Source organism: Filicampus tigris, chromosome 15, assembly GCF_054856515.1.
Source record: "Filicampus tigris isolate MCC_2025a chromosome 15, RoL_Ftig_1.0, whole genome shotgun sequence".
NCBI lineage: Eukaryota > Metazoa > Chordata > Actinopteri > Syngnathiformes > Syngnathidae > Filicampus > Filicampus tigris.
The window spans coordinates 12,041,674-12,060,021 of NC_141231.1; the positions used below are offsets into that span (position 1 = coordinate 12,041,674).

General features: G+C 41.6%; 1 protein-coding gene across 3 annotated transcripts in view; it reads left to right on the top strand.

Annotated features, from left to right (window-relative positions):
- adamts6 (ADAM metallopeptidase with thrombospondin type 1 motif, 6) overlaps nt 1–18,348 on the top strand; it is a 53,885-nt gene that overhangs the window by 2,717 nt on the left and 32,820 nt on the right. The window contains exons 1-8 of one of the 3 annotated variants that reach the window (XM_086052949.1): nt 3,512–3,535; nt 4,752–4,923; nt 7,720–7,925; nt 8,013–8,096; nt 8,272–8,420; nt 10,127–10,170; nt 13,988–14,093; nt 16,420–16,566. In XM_086052949.1, the coding sequence (XP_085909075.1) occupies nt 4,866–4,923; nt 7,720–7,925; nt 8,013–8,096; nt 8,272–8,420; nt 10,127–10,170; nt 13,988–14,093; nt 16,420–16,566 (794 nt within the window). In that variant the 5' untranslated portion in view covers nt 3,512–3,535; nt 4,752–4,865. Of the gene's footprint in view, nt 1–3,511; nt 3,536–4,751; nt 4,924–7,719; nt 8,097–8,271; nt 8,421–10,126; nt 10,171–13,987; nt 14,094–16,419; nt 16,567–18,348 lie in introns of those variants that run through there. The other 2 variants (XM_086052948.1, XM_086052947.1) reach the window with 2 other exon arrangements.

The following is an 18,348-nucleotide window of genomic DNA, read 5'->3' on the forward strand; positions in this document are numbered from 1 at the left end:
CAGGTGTCAATCAAAAATATATGTTACATGAGGTAAATTGCTACCAACGTAGATGGAAAACTGGCTGTAATTTACATTTCAACATGTACTTTGATTCAAAAGTAGACGTAGTGGAAATTCAGACATAGTTAACACGATCATTGAGGGACTGGCTAATTAATTGTCTTTTCTGTTGCTTGGATTAATGATACATATTCACTCTTTTGGCAGTGAAACGGATAGCGTGCTGTAGCGGTGATGTTAGCTAGGAGGCTAGCCTTTTTGTTTTGCTAAATTATTCAAAGATAACCCAAACAGACATTTTAGGCATAACCACAAACCCCATGACGGATGTTTTGTTCCCAATTTTTAAGAAAATCCCCTCCAAAAACTTTTAATGTGCTACAGACCAGTTCATGTTTGTAAACAATAGGCGCCAGGATACTTCTAGCTTGCAAAAAAATGAGGGACTACAGCTAACCTGAACTGAATCAATGACAGAAGCTTGTTGTTGCTTGGTCTTGTGCTGCCAGAAACACCCAAAACAATTTAATTTTTAGCCAATTTACCGAAAGTATAACAACCACTTCAATCTAAATTATTCCAGTGGAAACTGTGGGTGAGAAGAATAAATTGAGTGGTTGTCACAAAGTGTTCTAGAGCAGTTATTCCCAACCTTTATTGAGCCAAGGCACATATTTTAAGTTTGAAAAATCTCATGGGACACCATCCAACTAAAATTTTACAAAAAGTGGATACATGTCAATACTCAACAATATACATTATATAGATCATTTAGTTGTTCTGTCTGTAACTATAAGTCACTGTTTAAAATTAAAGTAACAAAGATGCATTTTTAAAAATAAATAAATAAATAATTCTTTAACCAATTAAGTGACATTTGATAATTTCCCACAGCACATCTTAAGAGCTCTCATGGCATACTAATGTGCCCTGGCACACTGATTGAGAATCATTCTTCTAGAGAGATGAGAGCAAGACCGCCTGGTGGTGGAGGACCAAAAGCAGTGACTTGTATTTTAGCGTCTTAGTTTCATCATCACGGTGAGTTTAGGTTGAGTGAACGTGCAGCTGAATACACTACAGTGTGCTGCCCATTTCAGTGTCAAGAGAGCCTGTGCCATTAATCCGAGGGTCAGAAAACTCAAGCAAAAACACTTATAACCTTCTTAGTCAGATACAGGGAAATTGACCATCTACTATAGCTTAACAGATTGTAAGTCAACCAGCATCAGTCACCAAAAGAAACACTCAACGGAAGGCTAAGCTAATGCACAAATTATGCTAGCAGGCAAGCCTTTAGACTGCATAGGAATTTCATGTATTTTTATCTCCTGAATTTATTAGCCAGTCACTCATTGTAAATATCACAGAATTTCCACCTCGTCTATGCTTGAATTTGAATCTGAAATGAAAATGTGAATTACGGCCAGCATTGGGTCTCCCTTCCGAGCAATTTACAATACAATACAATAGAATACAACCTTATTATTTATATAGCGCATTTCATAACAGCTACAGCTGTAACAAAGCACTTTACATTAACAAAATAGCAATAATACAACAACAAAAACAGTGAAAGTGAAAAATTAAAACACACATTATAATATACAGTAGACACCGGAATTCAGCAGAAAAGTGTCCGTCTCACGTCGGGTCAAAAGCCAAAGAATAGAAATGTGTCTTCATACAAGTTTAAAAACGGGCAGTGAGGGGACTTGCCTAACATTTAAAGGAAGGTCATTCCAGAGGGAGGGACCGACAACAGAAAAGGCTCAATCCCCTCTGAGGCTCCGCTTAGTCCTCGGCACCTCCAGTAGTACTTTACTTGTTTTTGACCGACACTTCACACATTCCAGCTATGGTGGTACAAAAGAATGCTAAAATCATCATTCAAGTCATTAAGCCATGTTCTCTTAAGGACTCTGCTTTGGTCAAATGACCCATAAGGGTTTGTTCACTCGTAGTGCCGGAGAGGACTTTGGCGTTTGCCACCGGGAAGAACGTGTGGTGTCATGGTGAAATGTCGTATTACACAAAAGCCTTGGCTAGGCCAAGTGGGTGCCGGCCGGCAGAGCTTTCGGACGAAGCAGCGCACAACATTAGAGCCATTGTAGTTTTCCTGACAGAACCTTGGCGGGTGGTGGTTCCGCCAGAGGAAAACCTACTTGGGCATACGTTAGTGTCAGCTTTTCACGCTCGTTAAATGTCAACTGTTATCCCCCGATTCCTCCCTCCTGATATTGTAGTAAAACAGCGACAAGAAGTCAGAGCACTCTTACGGTCTGTGGCAGAGAAAAGAAGGTGAAACCTGTACCAGTCGGTATGTATTCTTCTGCCATGCCGTGGTTTCTGTTTCATTCGGTCGACATGTCACACTGATTTTGTAATATGTCGACTTGATGGTAACAAGAATTCGTTAAATTCATTAACAGTCTTTGCAATGAAAACAAGGTGTATAAAAAAAGCTCCATCGCATGCATTCTTTCGCCGAGCTGTGACTTCTGTTTCAGTCATCGCGCCGTCGTTTTTCTTTTCAGTCACTGTGCAGTTATTGGCCAGTCAACATGTCACACTGATAATGTAATGCAACAAACGACTTGGCAGTAACAAGAATTCAAGAAAGGAAAATGAAGTGTAGCTTGCAAATGTGAAGACGTATTCGCCTCGTAGCCAAATGTGTTGGCAGCATCTAGACGCAGCATCATAAATTGAATTAGTGTTTGCTCTCTTTTTTTCCGCCCCCCCCCCACTCACAACACCAAAAATGGTCAAAAGCGAGCGTGCGCTTTAATGCAATCAGCCGTCTGGACAATTGGAAAACCTTGACTCACTCTTTAAGAGACCCAAATAAAATAAGTTTTATATTTTCACAGCGCCAAGACACTTTTGTCCGCTCAAAAGAGGTGCTTTAGGGTAATTGTTTGAATGCTAGTCCTCACTCTAATTGCTTGTTTGACTGGCTCTAAAGGATTACGTTTTTAAATACAGTACTGACTATTTGGCTTTGCTCCTCTTTGTGGCCGGGAATCTTGGAGGAGATGCAAAAACAACAGATATGGGTCACTGAATGCTATTTGAAAGAGTCACACTATTTAAAATGTCAGCCAGAGCAGGGGTTTTAAAAATGTTAATGTTAATTTTTTCAAGGATCCCCTCATAATCTTAACTATTCTGGAAAAGACATCTATATTCTCAAGAAATTAAGACTATATTATTGGAAAAATAGTCCTTTTTTGTTCTTCTGGAAAAAAAGACTTCGACTTCATTCCGGTTATAATACAACCTTTAAAAAAAAAAATTTTTTTTTTAATTATTTATGCAGGAATGTCAGATTTATGTGATGAATCTGAGTTGTTAATTGGCCCCAGTAATTGGGTTAGTTTTATTGGCGTGTCAGTCTCCACATTTTAGGAATTCTCTCTCTCTTTTTTTTCCTAAATGATATGAAGTAGTAATTATGTTGTAGACCGCCAAGCTACGGCTCGCAAACCCTCAGTGGTCTGGTCTTGTGACCCCAGTTTGAGAACTGCAAGTACTGTTAGCCAACCTGTTTTATTCTAAGCTAATATTTGGTCAAAATGCTGCACATATACTAACACACATGTTAGGTTAACTAAGCAGTTTCATCATGTAAAAAGAAACAAGAATTACCTTTAGTAGCTCAGTGCTATCTTATGTTTATTAGCCAACTAGGCAACCGTCTTTTTGGGTAGAGTACTGCTGATGCCGCAAAGTGACACATTTGTGACACTATTTTGAATTATTTTTGATATTGTGATAATAATACAATAACATCAAAACCAAGGTGACTAACACTTGTTTATTAAGCATCACTCCTCTATGTGGCTAGGTAATATGGCTGACTTGTTAACTGACCAGTTTTAAGACAGAATTGTTTGCTATGTGGTAGTATTTTGCCCAAAGGCTGCAAGTATGACACACTCGCTATGTTAGCTAAGTTGTTTGAGCAAGAAAAATAATGGAGTTACCCTTAGTAGCTAAATTCTTTGTTAACCGCTAGGTAGCTAATGACCATGAATTGCCAAATGTTGTTTTTTAAAAAATGTTTTTTTAAAAATGGGCGGAAAGGGCGGTTAATCCAGGCCTCACAATGAATTCCGCAAGTACATTATTTGTTTTTATATTTGTTTTTGCATATATTTATATGTATTCATTCATATGTTATTTTAAATGATATCTTACATTGTGAAGATAGCACAAGCATGAAAAGCTAACCGACTAAAACAGGAGACTCATACATAACAGATAGCCTATGGGTGGCTCAGTGCTATTTGAAAGAGTGGAGCGTGTTGAAACATTGGCTAGCTAATATGGCTACTTTGTTAGCAGACGTGTTTTGTGCTACAAATATGACTCACTTGTTAACTAAAGTAGTTTATTCACGTAAAATAATGGATAGCAGCTAAATGCTAGATTGTTAATTAGCTAGCAAACTAGCTTTTTGTTAGGCAGAATTCTGCCGATGTAGTCTGTGCATATTACATATATTTTTGATGTTCTTTTGACTGATTATTGACATTGTGATGATTAAACAACAACAATAATATTGCTAAAAACGAAATATAGCTATCACTTGTTTCTTGTGCCTTTGGACATTATAGACAGCTACCAAAAATGCTGCTGAAGCCAACAAGTGATTTTTGCAAATAACTTTAAGGAATACAATGGTTAAGTGCTTCTCTGTTTTTATCCTCTTTGCTTTTTCACTCTTCCTCCCTCGTGATAAGCATGGTGTCATAACGACGGAAGAAGAACAGTATTTAATCGAGCCATTAAAGAACAAATCCTCCCCCATTGGTGAATGGAACCTGGATGAAGCACAGCAACACGTTATTTATAAGATGTCTGCCATGCCCTCGTCGCAGGAGCAGAGCCAGGAGTTCAGCTGCGGCATTTCAGGTGGGTGCACCATCCCTGTCAAGGGTTTTCGAAGAAGAGGTTAGTCACATATATGCAATTCATAAGTCTTAACCTTCATTTCTTAAACTTTAAGTCCCAAAGTTATTGTGGCAATTTTCAAGCAAGAAGAGTTAAGTCATTTCTTAGGTTAATCAAGTCATTAATCAGGCCATACAATCTTGCATAACATATACTGTATTCACATACAGGGTGAGCCCCCCCCCAAAAAAATGGGTCCCAACTTTCACTAGACATAATTTCTTCAATCTTTTACGTAATCAAATGCAACTTGAGGTATAACTAGTTTATTGTGTTTAGAACATTGCATTAAAGCATTATAATCATTGGCCTTTTCTCCTTTGGGAATCCATTTCAAATTTCCAAATCCAAATCTTCTTTTGCGGCCTGGTTTTTTTTTTGTGTCACCCTGTATTAGGCACTTTGAACTCAGTATCTATAAACCAGTCTCCAAATTGTCTATTACTTTATTATCTTAGCAATTGAAGGCAAAGCTGATATGAAGCTTAGTTCATGTTTGACCAGCTATCAGTTTACTAAACTGTGAAGTTAATGTAGCTTACCTGTCTTTGGGTTTTATAGCTATGGATATGAAATTAAATATCATAGTTGTTGTGTCTCTTATCTTTGAGCTGCAATACACAAAGATGTTTCACAAATCCTTCATAACTCCTTTAGAATCAACACTTGTCTTGAGTAGAAAGGAGCAGTAAGAAGAATGGAATTCTTATTTATGTCTGCCCCCGCACTGAAACACACAGTCTTAGATGTTACGTCCATCCCTGATTACATCAACAAGAAAAGCAAAAGAACAAAGCTAACATCATTGAACATAATTCTATTCAATATCAATTTCCTCTCTTTAGACAATAAAAAAATATCTGTTCAATCCTTAAATTTGTTCTGCTGAGATTTCCAAGATTTTAGTCTGATCAACAAAAGAATTTATTTTCAAAAATAAACAAAAAGGCACACTTACTTAAAAATATAAATTCTGCTCACTATGCATACTCCCACCTGCATTCTCAGTTCTAGCAGTTTTTTAATGTCTTGGTTCCCAAAGTCTGCACTACTTATTGTCGATTGTGTTTTCAATGTTTTTCAATTTTCCGTCTATCGCCTTCCGTCTGCAGCGTGGGCACCCTTCCACCGTTCGTCTGGATGTCTTTTTGTCAAGCCGGATCGAATAGTAATCTCCTATAAGTCGGTCCGACTATCATTTTAAATGAGCTTCTGTTAGCATTTCCGTCGACAAAGTCCACCATCCTCACCGTGGCCATGGAAGCCTCATCTTGGCCATAGATGATAGACGATTACATAGACGAAAAAAATGCGCTTGCGACTATTCTTAGTCTGTCTATTTTTTTAAGTTTCCCGTCTATCGTTTATTGCCTACAAAATGGGCATCCGTCATAGGCGGATAGACGGGCCGGCCCGTCAGATAGGCGGAATGCCCAGCTCTGGTATTTGCTTTCTTATAGTCTGCAGTCTGTTGCCAGGTTGGCATTCTACATGAGAATCTGTTCTCAATTGCCTTACCTGGATAAATAAAGGTTATATATATAAATCAATAAACAGGCATGACTTGTCAAATACATTGGTCAAGTCTAAAAGTCCATTCAAAGTCAAGTTGAATGTTTCATAAGATTTGGTTCAGCAAGTCTCAAGTCCTAAAATTGGTGACTTCTTTGACTCGACTCAAGTCATCTCTCAATCTATCTTTCTGTAGCTCCAAATAAACTGTGCAGAGAATTCTACAACCATGCGCAAGAAGATGCACAAATCTGTTACAAAGACGTTAACATTTTTGTCAAAGGACAAAAAAAGAAAGGAGAACCAGGTGGATATTGAGGTATTTGGGACAGGGTCTTATAAGAACCAGCAAAAAGCTGTCGTCGGCAGGAAGCTAGCGTGCCCAAACACGTACGATCTTAATGCTTTTTCCCAGAGCATCTGGGTCATAAAGCGAAAGACGAAAGCTGCGAAGTTAAAAGGGGAAGACTCGTACACATTTTAGTTAGAACCACTAGAATCCGACTCCATAGCTGTGGCTGTGGGTGTGAATGCTTGTTTGCTTACATATATACCCTGCAATTAGGTGGCAAGCAGTCCAGAGTGAAACCCGATTATTTTGCCAAACGTTATCTTATCTTATTTAACGACTCTAAATTGCTTATAGGTGTGAGCGTAAGTGTGAATGATTGTTTTTCTATAGGCTATGCCCATTTGTCTGGTGACCAGTATGGGGTGTACCAAGGCTCTTGCCCCGAAGTCAGCTAGGATAGGTCCCAGTTCACTTGTGACCATATTACGGATAAATGTTATAGAAAATGCATGTATTTTCCTGCCTCGATCGTACACGCAAGAAAAATTCCACCACGCACACACACAAAAGCAAAAATGTCACACAATGTATATACATAGTAGAGTGGTACTTTGATTGGTTCAGTGACCAACTCAATTTACTCATCTCTGGCCTAGGGCCGAAACCTCCTATGTCAAATTTAGGTAAATTTCAATATCTATTGATATTTTTTCACAAATCTATATGCTATAGGTCAGTCTACATCAGGGTCATGCAAAAGGTAGGGCGGGGCGAGAGCCCTGGGCATCCACCTGAGGGAGGGTATCCACAAACTACCAAAGTTGAGTTATTTTTTTCCCCCCCAATACTTTTTGTGGAATGAAGCAAAGGTTGAACCAAAGAAATATTTCGTTGAAAGTCGTCTTTGTTTGTTTGTTTGTTTGTTCGTGTGATCCGGTCGCTGTGGTTTACAGACCTTGTTAAAAACAGTAGCCACTCCCCGGTCCGAGCATCTGCCGCAACCCAACGTGACGACACGGGCCGCAACGGCACGCACCGAATGCGCCGCTCTGTCAGCACTGAGCGTTTCGTGGAGACACTGGTGGTGGCTGACAAGATGATGGTTGGTTACCACGGCCGCAAAGATATTGAGCACTACATCCTGTCCGTCATGAATATTGTAAGTTTGATCCCGCTTTCTCTGAGGGCTTTCCCGAAGGATGCTATTTGTCTGACTTTGTGTCTTTTCTTCTTTTCTGGAGGTCAGGTTGCCAAACTTTACCGCGATGCCAGTCTAGGAAATGTTGTGAACATTATCGTGACACGGCTCATCGTTCTGACCGAAGATCAGGTAAGAAGATCCCAGTAAACCCCACTAAGTTATATTTTGGTTGTGGTTATGACAATTGCATCTTCACTTATCATTTGGACTAAGCGTTGTAAAAAAATAAATCCAAGAAAAATGTCGGGTATTAGGGTTAGGATACTGTCTTCTGTGCTTTATCATCTCTATCTCTATCCCACAGCCTAACCTGGAGATCAACCATCATGCCGACAAGTCTCTGGACAGCTTCTGCAAATGGCAAAAGTCCATCCTGTCCCACCACAGCGACAGTGGCAACAGCATTCTGGAGAACGGGATGGCCCACCACGACAATGCCGTGCTCATCACTCGGTGAGGACAAATCGGAGGTCTTTCAGCGCGCTTGCAGTTATAACACCGATAGCCCAATAAAGATGAAAATAGAAGGTGTTCTGTGCAATGTCATGCGGCGAGAGCCAAAAGCTATGCTCGTCTTTATCTGCGGCGTTGTTGGCAGGACTGTTTGGCCTGGTAAACTATAGCAACTCAAGTGTTTGCAGGCGGATTCTGTTTCAAGAACAGTCTCTTCACTTTCTGTCATCAGAGCTCTCTCGCTTGCTGACGGTCTGCAGATTTTCTCCTGGATGACATTGTGTTTCTCTTTTTTTCATTAGACAGGGTTTAGATGCCTATTTGTTTGCCTGGAATTTATTTGTCATTCTCCTTCAATCAGAACTCATCAGGGAGGGAGACATTGCTATGTCTGAATTGTGTGTTTATTCACCCGATGCAGTTTCGCATAGTGAAACAATTACATGTGTGGCTACAATTGATTGAATTCAAGCACAAAAGATGACGAGAGCCATTCAGACAATGCTTATCAAGGCATTCTTTATTGTTGCATTTCCTAACGCTGCGATGACAAACAACTATGTAAAACTACTCATTACAGAAACTGACTGCGGGCCGTGATTTATCCTTAACTGACTACTAATATAACTTCGATCGTGCTTGAAAGTGAGCGTAAAATATCTTATCTTGCGTGAAACAGTCCAAGAGAGATGATGTCATGAAACTCATCAGTCAGATTGGCCCACAGATTTTATGAGGGAGCCTTCTCTGTTTGTTCAGGAAAGACAAAAGGCGGTCCTGCTTTGCCAGAGTTTGTCAAACTCTGGCAAAGCAGCCTATTAGCCAGGTCGCATTGCCCCTTCGCCGATGTTGATCGCAATCAAGTGGATCGACATTACCTTGAGAAGAATTTGAAGAAGATAACCGACTGTGATCTTGTCTTTTCCTTTGAAGGGTTAAGGGTTTAGGGGTTAGGGTGAGTGTTGGTGTTGAATTTAGGGCTAGGGTTAGTGTTAGAGGACTGTGTCTGCTTTCCAGGGTGAGTCTTAGTTATTTCACTTTGAGATTGGGGTTTTGTTTTAGGGCTAGGGGTTTAGGGTACTTTGTCTGCTTTCCAGAATTTGGTTTAGGGGTTAGGATTAGGATTAGGGTACTTTGTTTGTTATAAATCTTAAATGGTTTTGGATTAGGGGTGAGGGTATTTGGTTTGCTTTCCAGTGTTAAAGTCATGGTTTATGGTTAGGGTGCTTAATCTGCTTTCCGTGGTTAGGTGTTAAGATTAGGATTAGGCCTAGCGTACCCTGTTTTGTTTCCAATTAACACTAGATTAGATTACTTTGTTTTGTTTCCAGGTTAGCGTTAATGTTGGGCAACCTGTTCAAGTTCAAGGAACGAGGAACCAAGGTCTGCGGGGAAGGATGCGTTGGGAAGAAGGCGGGAAGCAGAGACAAATCAAATTTGCCGTGCCCTTGGTTTTAATAGATTAAAAGCTTTAGCTACGATTGGATCATTCGTGGCCATTGTAAAATGCACGCGGCCTACCTCTGCTGTGCTCTATTGGATTAGCGGCACGCGAGTTAGCGGGGTCAACGGTCGGGTCAGGGCGCAACTTGGTCCACCTTCGTGCGGGGGGACGGGAACCGAGCCGTCACGACAAGTGCTTACATTGCTCACATTGATCTCAGCCGAAGCTCATATTCTCCTTTGTCTGGTGTCTTGTTTTTTAGGTATGACATTTGCACCTACAAGAACAAACCCTGTGGAACGTTAGGTGAGTGCAGCGAAATGACGGCAAAAAAAAACCCCTCTTCAAATTGGAGAGTCTCATCAATTATTTTAGCAAGAGCAAGTCCTGACAATTGCTTTCAACACAACACACCGGGGCGGCAGAATTGAGTGTCGGTGTTAAACTTCACACCTGAACCGGGCACTGCGGAATTGCCTTACACGCAGGCGACAGAAGCGTCTCAGTTACGCATTTGAAATTCACGCTTGGTCTTAAATCCCCCGGTTCCATGTCAGTACCTTTCACACTGACATGGCAAAAAGTCAGAAGAACCACATCTTTATAACAAGACAATTGAAGCCAAGACCTGCAGTTTGAAAATCTGAAACAGTAACAATAGAGTTGGGATTCATCACCCTCTACCTTTCATGCAGCAAAGTGGGATATTCTGTGTGCTTTAAGGTGATGGTACTTTAGGAAGGGAGCAAAGGCAAAAACCAGCCCTCCTCACTGCCGCTCTGCGACAAATACCTCCCGTCCCCTCCCTTTTCCTCTCTCCTCTACCACCTCCAGCCTCCTCTTGCCATCTTATCTGCACAAGGGCCCGCAGGCAGCACAGTATATCTTGGAGGTAATATTGTGACTTCAGGGAGCGCTTTGACAGATTGACCGCATTCGTCGCATTCCCCCAGTCGCTTTAATTGCCCCAGCATCTGCTTGGCTTCCTCGTTGTCTACCCCCCACCTCTCACCCTCTTCTTGGGGATCATGCTCCAGGGTGACAACTCTGGCCTTTTGGGGTCACAGAGTAATCACAGAGCCTGGAGATAGTACACAGTCCGCGCCGGTCTGAGGAAAACAACTGACACTCACACACACATTCTTAAACTAATCGCAGAGTAGCCACTCTCCTTCCTTTCCCTCCCTCTCCCACCTTCTTTCCTCACCTTCAGGCTCGCCTCCTTCCCTTTCGGGCCCATCGCGATTTGCGAGTCTATTCTTGTTTAGCCTCTTAGCAAAGAGGATACAAAAGCCGTGATACTCTTAGCCAAGGCGCAGCGGGGTTGAGCTCGTGCAAACTCACCGCTGCAGGTGTCTTCCCCGTTCGGACCCGTTCGTGTGTCCCCCCTGCCGCGGATGTTGGAGTTCAGTTTAAAGGGATTGCCGCATTGGAAATACAAACAAAGATCTGACACCAGGGCTTGTGCATGTAAATGTTGGTGTGCATATTAGATTACAATAGGCCTTTATTTGACTCACATTGGGGTCATATAGTCAACAAATTAGCAGTTAATTGAGATAAACATCGGCAATAGGAATAATCACCAGTAGAGTGACAACTACACATTTAATTTTTGAATTTACTTCTCGTGTTGCGGAGGCTGCAATTTTGCTGAACACTGGGTTCCGCCGAGATGTTCTTCATATTTCAAGCGGGGATGACAGACAGAGAGAGAAAGAAAGTTCGGAATTCCTTTCTTGTACTGGAGACAATGCAGATGTGTGTAAGTAAGAGTACTTGAGATGTCGACATGGACCAAAAATGCAATCGATGTTTTTCAGTTCCGATGACATTAGGGAATTTACAGGTGTGTGAAAGCCGTAGTCATTGCGCGTCTAGTTATCGGAATAAGTGAAACCACAAAAGCAATGTTACCCGCTATGGATTTAGACTCGACCGAACAATCGCGATAACGCTTGTTGATGACATCAGTGTCTCTGGCGCTGCGTAAAAATGGTTTTGATATGTCCAACTGCAAGCCATCTAGACTGATGGAATGCTAGATGCTAAGCTAACTTGCTTCATTCTAGCTTTGAGCTATGTCTGACGAGCTAACGCGGCCAAACGTTGTCCTTCCACCATCCGTAGTGTGAATTTATTTACGCTGTTTTGCACCATAGAGTGCTGAGATGGAATTTTGTACATTCTCAAAACTATATAACTAATTCAGTAATATTCCCATCCTGATTGTCATATTTAAGGTTATACCACGATATATACCTTTTAGCAAGAAGGGATTCAATGTAATACCATTATATACATTTTAGGCTATGTTATAATTATTGAATAATCTCTTAAACAGATTTTCATAAAACTATTTATTGCAAAAAAAAAGCTAACATTGCTAGTGAGACAGTAGTGTGCTGAATTGACTTACTAGTAACAAGGCGCACACTCGTGCATGGACCTAAAGCTGGATATCAAACGATATAGAATAAATGCTCATGTGGCTTTAAATAAAACAGTTTGAGCATTTATTTCAAACATTTTGCCAGTAAGACACATTCATTCTACTAGTTAGTCCTAGTACAAAAAACGGCTTTCCACAAAGCTGTTATTTGAAAAAGGAAAAAAAAAAAGATTGCTAAATTGTTTTACTAGAAAGGACAAAGAGCTTACTAGTACATGGACCTTAATCTTGGTAACAATGATAAATAAATGCTGAAACAGCTTTCCACAGCGGACACCCTTGTAGTCACACACTCACATACGCAAGTGCCCTTCCCCCACTACACACACATGCGTGCGCACGCACACACACATGCACGCACACCTGCTTTGTTCTGTCATCCGATCCACTCTGCACTCACCTGTAGATGTAATCTGTGAAGAATTGCCTCCTGTCTCCCTATCTGACCTCTCAGCCTTTTGGAAAGAAAGGCCTTACGACACCTGGATTGCAGGGGAGGCTGAAAGTTGAAACAGCCTCTCCTGTTCTCCCTTTCTCCTCTCTTCTCTTTCGCCAGCTCCCAAATGAGGAAAACATCTATTTTTTTTTTCTAGTCTGACAGCTTTTCGGGCGCGGCGGCTGCTACGTTTCCTTCCTTGGCTCGCATTTTAGGCGATGCCTGGCGCTCCATGAAGTGTAAACCTCCGTCTCGATGTTTTCCAGCAGCCGGAAGCCAAACCTAAGATTTCTCTTACTCTCGTGGGCAGCTAAAATTCTGAAATTGAGGCTATACTGTGTGCAGTAGCCCCTTTCACACTGTTGGTTAAAACTGTGTTTTCTTGTTGGTTGTGAAAGGCGGCGACACAAAGTAAGGAGGGTGGGGAGTGGTTGGGGGCAGGTTTTCTGGTTTTGAAGTTAGCATCAGTAGCCCACGTAGGTAACAACACTACTCTCATGCTGTATGAAAGTAGTAGTACAGCTACAGTGGCACCTTCGCCACATGGAGGCAGTACAGCTATGTAGACACAAACGAAGAAGAATAAAACTACTACTACTACTACTACTACACTACTACTATTACTTTGAGTGACACAGTGCTGTATGCCTCTGAGTGTTATTTTATCTACCTACATGTTATGCTCCACCGTTTGTGTTCAAATATATGTAGCTTTGAAAACTGTGACTATCGATGCTAACCCTTAGCACGTCAATGGCGTTTTGCATTATTTGTTAGCATTAAGAAAAGAGTGACTTTCCTAAGGCAAAGCTATCAGGTTGTTTTAACTTCACGTGTAAATGTCTATTTTACAACGTATGTTTAATTTGATGAAAAATTTCAACTTTTGCCAACTTACATCTTTATCTTCATTGCTGTGCAGATCCCTAGAGACATGTTTTGCAAGTTGAAGTTGGCTGTAGTAAGTTTTACTCTGATCAACCAATTAGTTTTCAAATTTGTCCTCACTACTGATTCTGAAGTCCCTTGGACAGATTAGATAGACATGGCAAGACGAAGAGGCTGAAATCTGATTGGACCAAAAATAAGATAAAATCCAACACACATAGAAAGAAGTACAACAAGTAAGAAGCTAGCAGTCGGTGCTAAGCTTTGTAAAGCTAGGAAATCTAAGAAGCCTAATAAGTGTGCCTGCATTTGACTCCTGTTTTTTTTTTTTTTTTTTTTTCATCCAGGCTTGGCCTCAGTGGCGGGAATGTGCGAGCCGGAGCGGAGCTGCAGCATCAACGAAGACATTGGCCTTGGCTCGGCTTTCACCATCGCACACGAGATCGGCCACAAGTGAGTGCAAATTATTTTTTTCCTGTGGCACGAAACTAAACGGCTGGACACCAACCACTTAAAGACCCTAAAGTGAATTCAAAGATTTGTTTCAAAATACTTGATACACGTTTGAAGCATATTGCTCAAAGCATGTGCAAAGACTGAGAACAATGTAGTATGACGCACTTCGGCTCTGGCATATTTCGGAATTGCCCATTTCTACAATGAAGATTGACATTTCACAATTTTTCACCATTCCTCCTGAGGAAACACACCTCTGTATGAACTATAATATACATATTGTAAATGAAAAGTGCATTTCTTTTACTACCTGTAAGGGAACGCAATGTCAAAACGTCTGCCTCGTGATTTCAGCTCCATCATGTGACCTGAGTCCACGTCATGTGAACTCCCGTGTGCCTTCCGACCACCTTTAAGCCTTTCTACCTCCTCCCGGGCCGCGTGCCTCAGGACTTGGCACAAGCTCTGTGGGCTCCGAGTCCAGCATGTCGCGCGTGCATACCTTTGGCTCGCGACTCTAGCGCGCAATAATGATGATGTATTAGCCTCCCCTGAGAGTTGTGCAAGATGGCGATTTCCTTTTATTATGTCTCGTGTCTGCTTCTGTTGCAAAGAGGTCTGTTGTAAAAATAGTCGATGCCTGCAGAAGATGTATAAGGAATAACAGCGTGGCCGGGCCTGATTTATTTCCAGAGCGTTCTAAAATGTCACATACGCGGTCCGCGCTAGAAAAACAGCTTGAGACGGCGCGATGCGGTCAGGTTTGTTAAATACATTAGAGCTGATTTGTGCTCCCGGGGCCCGCAAGGAAAAGTTTAAATTGATTGTTAAGATGATTAGTTTTCAAACTCTCCAGCCCGGGAACTCTCCGGTAATTGATCCAAAGGATTCACGCCCTCCCTCCTTACTTTCCAACCTCTCTGGCGGCCCGCTCAGACCTGCCGGCGCTGATTGACAGGCACGCATCACATTGGTGATTAGGACTTTTGAGTGAGACATTTGAGTTTTCAAAGTTTGGCTGCAAAGTTGGATGGCTGGCAGCAAAACAGGAAACTGTACTGAGTCAGTTTCACATAAAAACATGAAATTTGGTCGACATGTCTATCACATCAAGTCCCACAAAAAGTCTTAACTCCTTCTATGGCATATTTGTACGTCATTTCACAATGGGTCTGAAAAAGTCTGGTACTGAATGAGTTAATAAGCCATGCTTGAAAATCCACAAGAAGTCCGCCATTTTAGTTCGAAGTGGCCATATAGGCACATGCGCGTCCTTCAGAATTTTTCAATAGAATTCAACACCAAAAGCCAGTATGCTTTGGGCAACAAAATTTGGTAGACATGTCTGTCATGAATAGAGCTACAAAAAAGTCTCAAGAAGCCATGCCCAAAAAGAGGCAAGAAAACTGCCATTTTACGTGGAAGTGGCCATTTTGGCTCGAAAATGCCTCCAGAATTTCAAAAATAATTCATCCCCACTGTAAATTCACTTTACAGTATAAAATCTTGTAGCCACGTCTGTCATAAAAAGAAGACCCATAAAAAAGGCTGAAGAAGCCATGCCTAAAACCAGTCAGGAAGTGTTCCATTATGGATTGAAGTGGTCTTTTCCCTCGCAAACGCCATCCAGATTTTATTTTAAAGTATCCAGTCCTCAAAATTCAGTGCGACATGTTTGTGACGAGTATACCCACTTAAAAGTCTCAACAAACCATACCCGAAAAGACACAGGAAGTCTGTCATTTTGGTTCGAAGTACCCGCTTTAGGGTCATTTCCAGGAGTCCTGGATGAGACAGATTCATTGAGATTTTGTCCAATTGTTACCAGATTTGAAACTTGTATACCAGACGGATGATGGTAAATTGCCAAGAATGTGAGTTTTCATCATTGGATGTGGGTACAGCATGACAAGAAAATGTGTGTTTGCACCAAAAAAAGACATTTAAAAGTCAAAATTTAGGTTAGATCTGGATCAAATGTTTAAATAAATTGTTAAGATGATTCGTTTTCAAACTCTCGAGCCCAGGAACCCTCTAGTAATTGATCCAAAGTATTGCCGCACTCCCTTCCCCCCTACTTTCCAGCCTCCCTGGTGACCTGCACAGACCTGCCAGCGTTGACTGACAGGCAGGCATCACAGTGGTGATTAGGACTTTTTCTCATTCCTGAGCTCCAGACAGGTTTTGACCCTTGACCCTGGGCCGCGCTCCACACAGCTGTTTTAAAAGCCTCGGGAGCGCCGTCTTTACGGCCGAGGGATCGATCGCGGCGGACAGCGGCGGGCCGTTGAGTTAACTCATTATCTCTGCTTTCGACTCGCAGCTTCGGCATGAACCACGACGGCATCGGCAACTCGTGCGGCACCAAAGGCCACGAGACGGCCAAGCTGATGGCGGCGCATATCACGGCCAACACCAACCCCTTCTCCTGGTCGGCCTGCAGCAAAGACTACATCACCAGCTTTCTCGAGTAAGTGGATGATGACTGCTCACCCTGAGGGGCCTGTGGAAAGAATTTTTTTCAATGTCCTTCATAGAGCTAAAAGTTGTACTTGGAGACCAAAAGTGCAAAGAAACATGACAAGTAAAACACAATTGTTCTATTAATGCACACCCGTCATTCTAGTGCTGAATTGTCTGATGAGAGTAGACCCACGATAAAGTCTCAAGAAGCCATGCCTTAAAAGACAGGAAGTCTGCTATTTTGGTCTGAAGCGGCCATCTTAGGGTCATTCAGGCCATTTCCCAGGGTCCTTTGAATTTAGTGACTCGGCCTGAATAACAAAACACTCCGCAAGATCAGAGCCAGCTTCACTTGACAATGTGAAATTTGGTAGGCATGTCTATCATGAGTAGATGCACAAAAAAATAAATTCTCCAGAACACAGGAAGCCTGCCACTTTGGTTCAAAACGGTCATTTTGGCTCGCGAGTGCTCTTCCAGAATTTCAAAAAGAATTTAGCCATGAAAGCCAGTTTCAATTAACAGCATGAAATTTGGTAGTCATGTCTATCATGAGTTGACCCACAAAAAAGTATCAGGAAGCCATCCTTGAAAACACACAGGAGGTCTTCCATTTGAATTTGCAGCTTTAATCGCGCTTCGTTAACATTCTCCAAATTGTTTTTTTTTAAGAATTCTGCCACCAGAGCCAGTTTCACTTGGCAACGTGAAGCTTGGTAGGCATTTCCACCGTGAATAGACCCACAAATAAGTCCCAAGAAGCCATGCCTGAAAACGCAGAGCAAGTTTGACATTTTGCTTTGTATTGGCTATTTTAGCCATTTTGAAAGGTCTTCCAAATATAGACTCATCCTATACATTTTGTCCGATTGCTACCTAATTTGAACCTTTTCCACTAGACAGATGGACGACAGTAGATTGTAACATATTTGGATTATTTTTCATAGCAGCAAAGCTTCTAAAAGTCTATTTAACAAGAGCAAATCTCAGCGAAGGTGAAGTAAAATGCTGGTCGTCTGCCCGCTACGGACTGTCATCTTTAGCCATTAACTTAATCACCTCCATTTCATCAACATGCCAGACCTCCTTGAGGCTGAGAATGACAACATCCCCTCTGTGGCGTCCCTCGCGCCACAAGGTGAACCATTTACCCCACGCTTTTTCGATGGCAAAAAGTACCCACATTACTCAGTCGTAACATGTAGTCGTCCTGCTAGTATGCCAAAGTTGTCCTCCATAAAGCCGTCCATGATATCCATCTTAAGGTACATGTACTAGTACGCACTTTGGCGTACTAGTTGCACTAGTAGAATGATTGTGGTGCTACTAGTAGTGTCTAGAAGGCTACTAGTATGTGACACATGCCAAGCCTAGTACTGTTACTAGTGCAGCAATGTAGCTTACTAGTAACAATTGTGTACTAGTAGGTCAAAATTGGCAATAGTAGTACAAAACAACTAAAAAGAGCCATTCTATGAGTAGTTGTTTTACTAGTTTACTAGCGTATTTGCCAATCAGTGAGGATAGAGAACGTACTAGAACATGGACCTTAACCTGGATATTGAAGATATCGAATACAATTCTATTAGTTCTTCTACAGTTATTCCTCACACATAGTAGTTTGCCTAGTCATTCTTTGAGTGTGCTGAATTGTCTTACTAATGAGGACAAAGAGCATACTAGTACATAGTAGACCTTAAGTTGTACATCAAGTATATCGAATAAATGCTCAAACGGCTTGCCATACGCGCATACGCGCGCATACAAGCGCACGCTCACAAAATTTTTT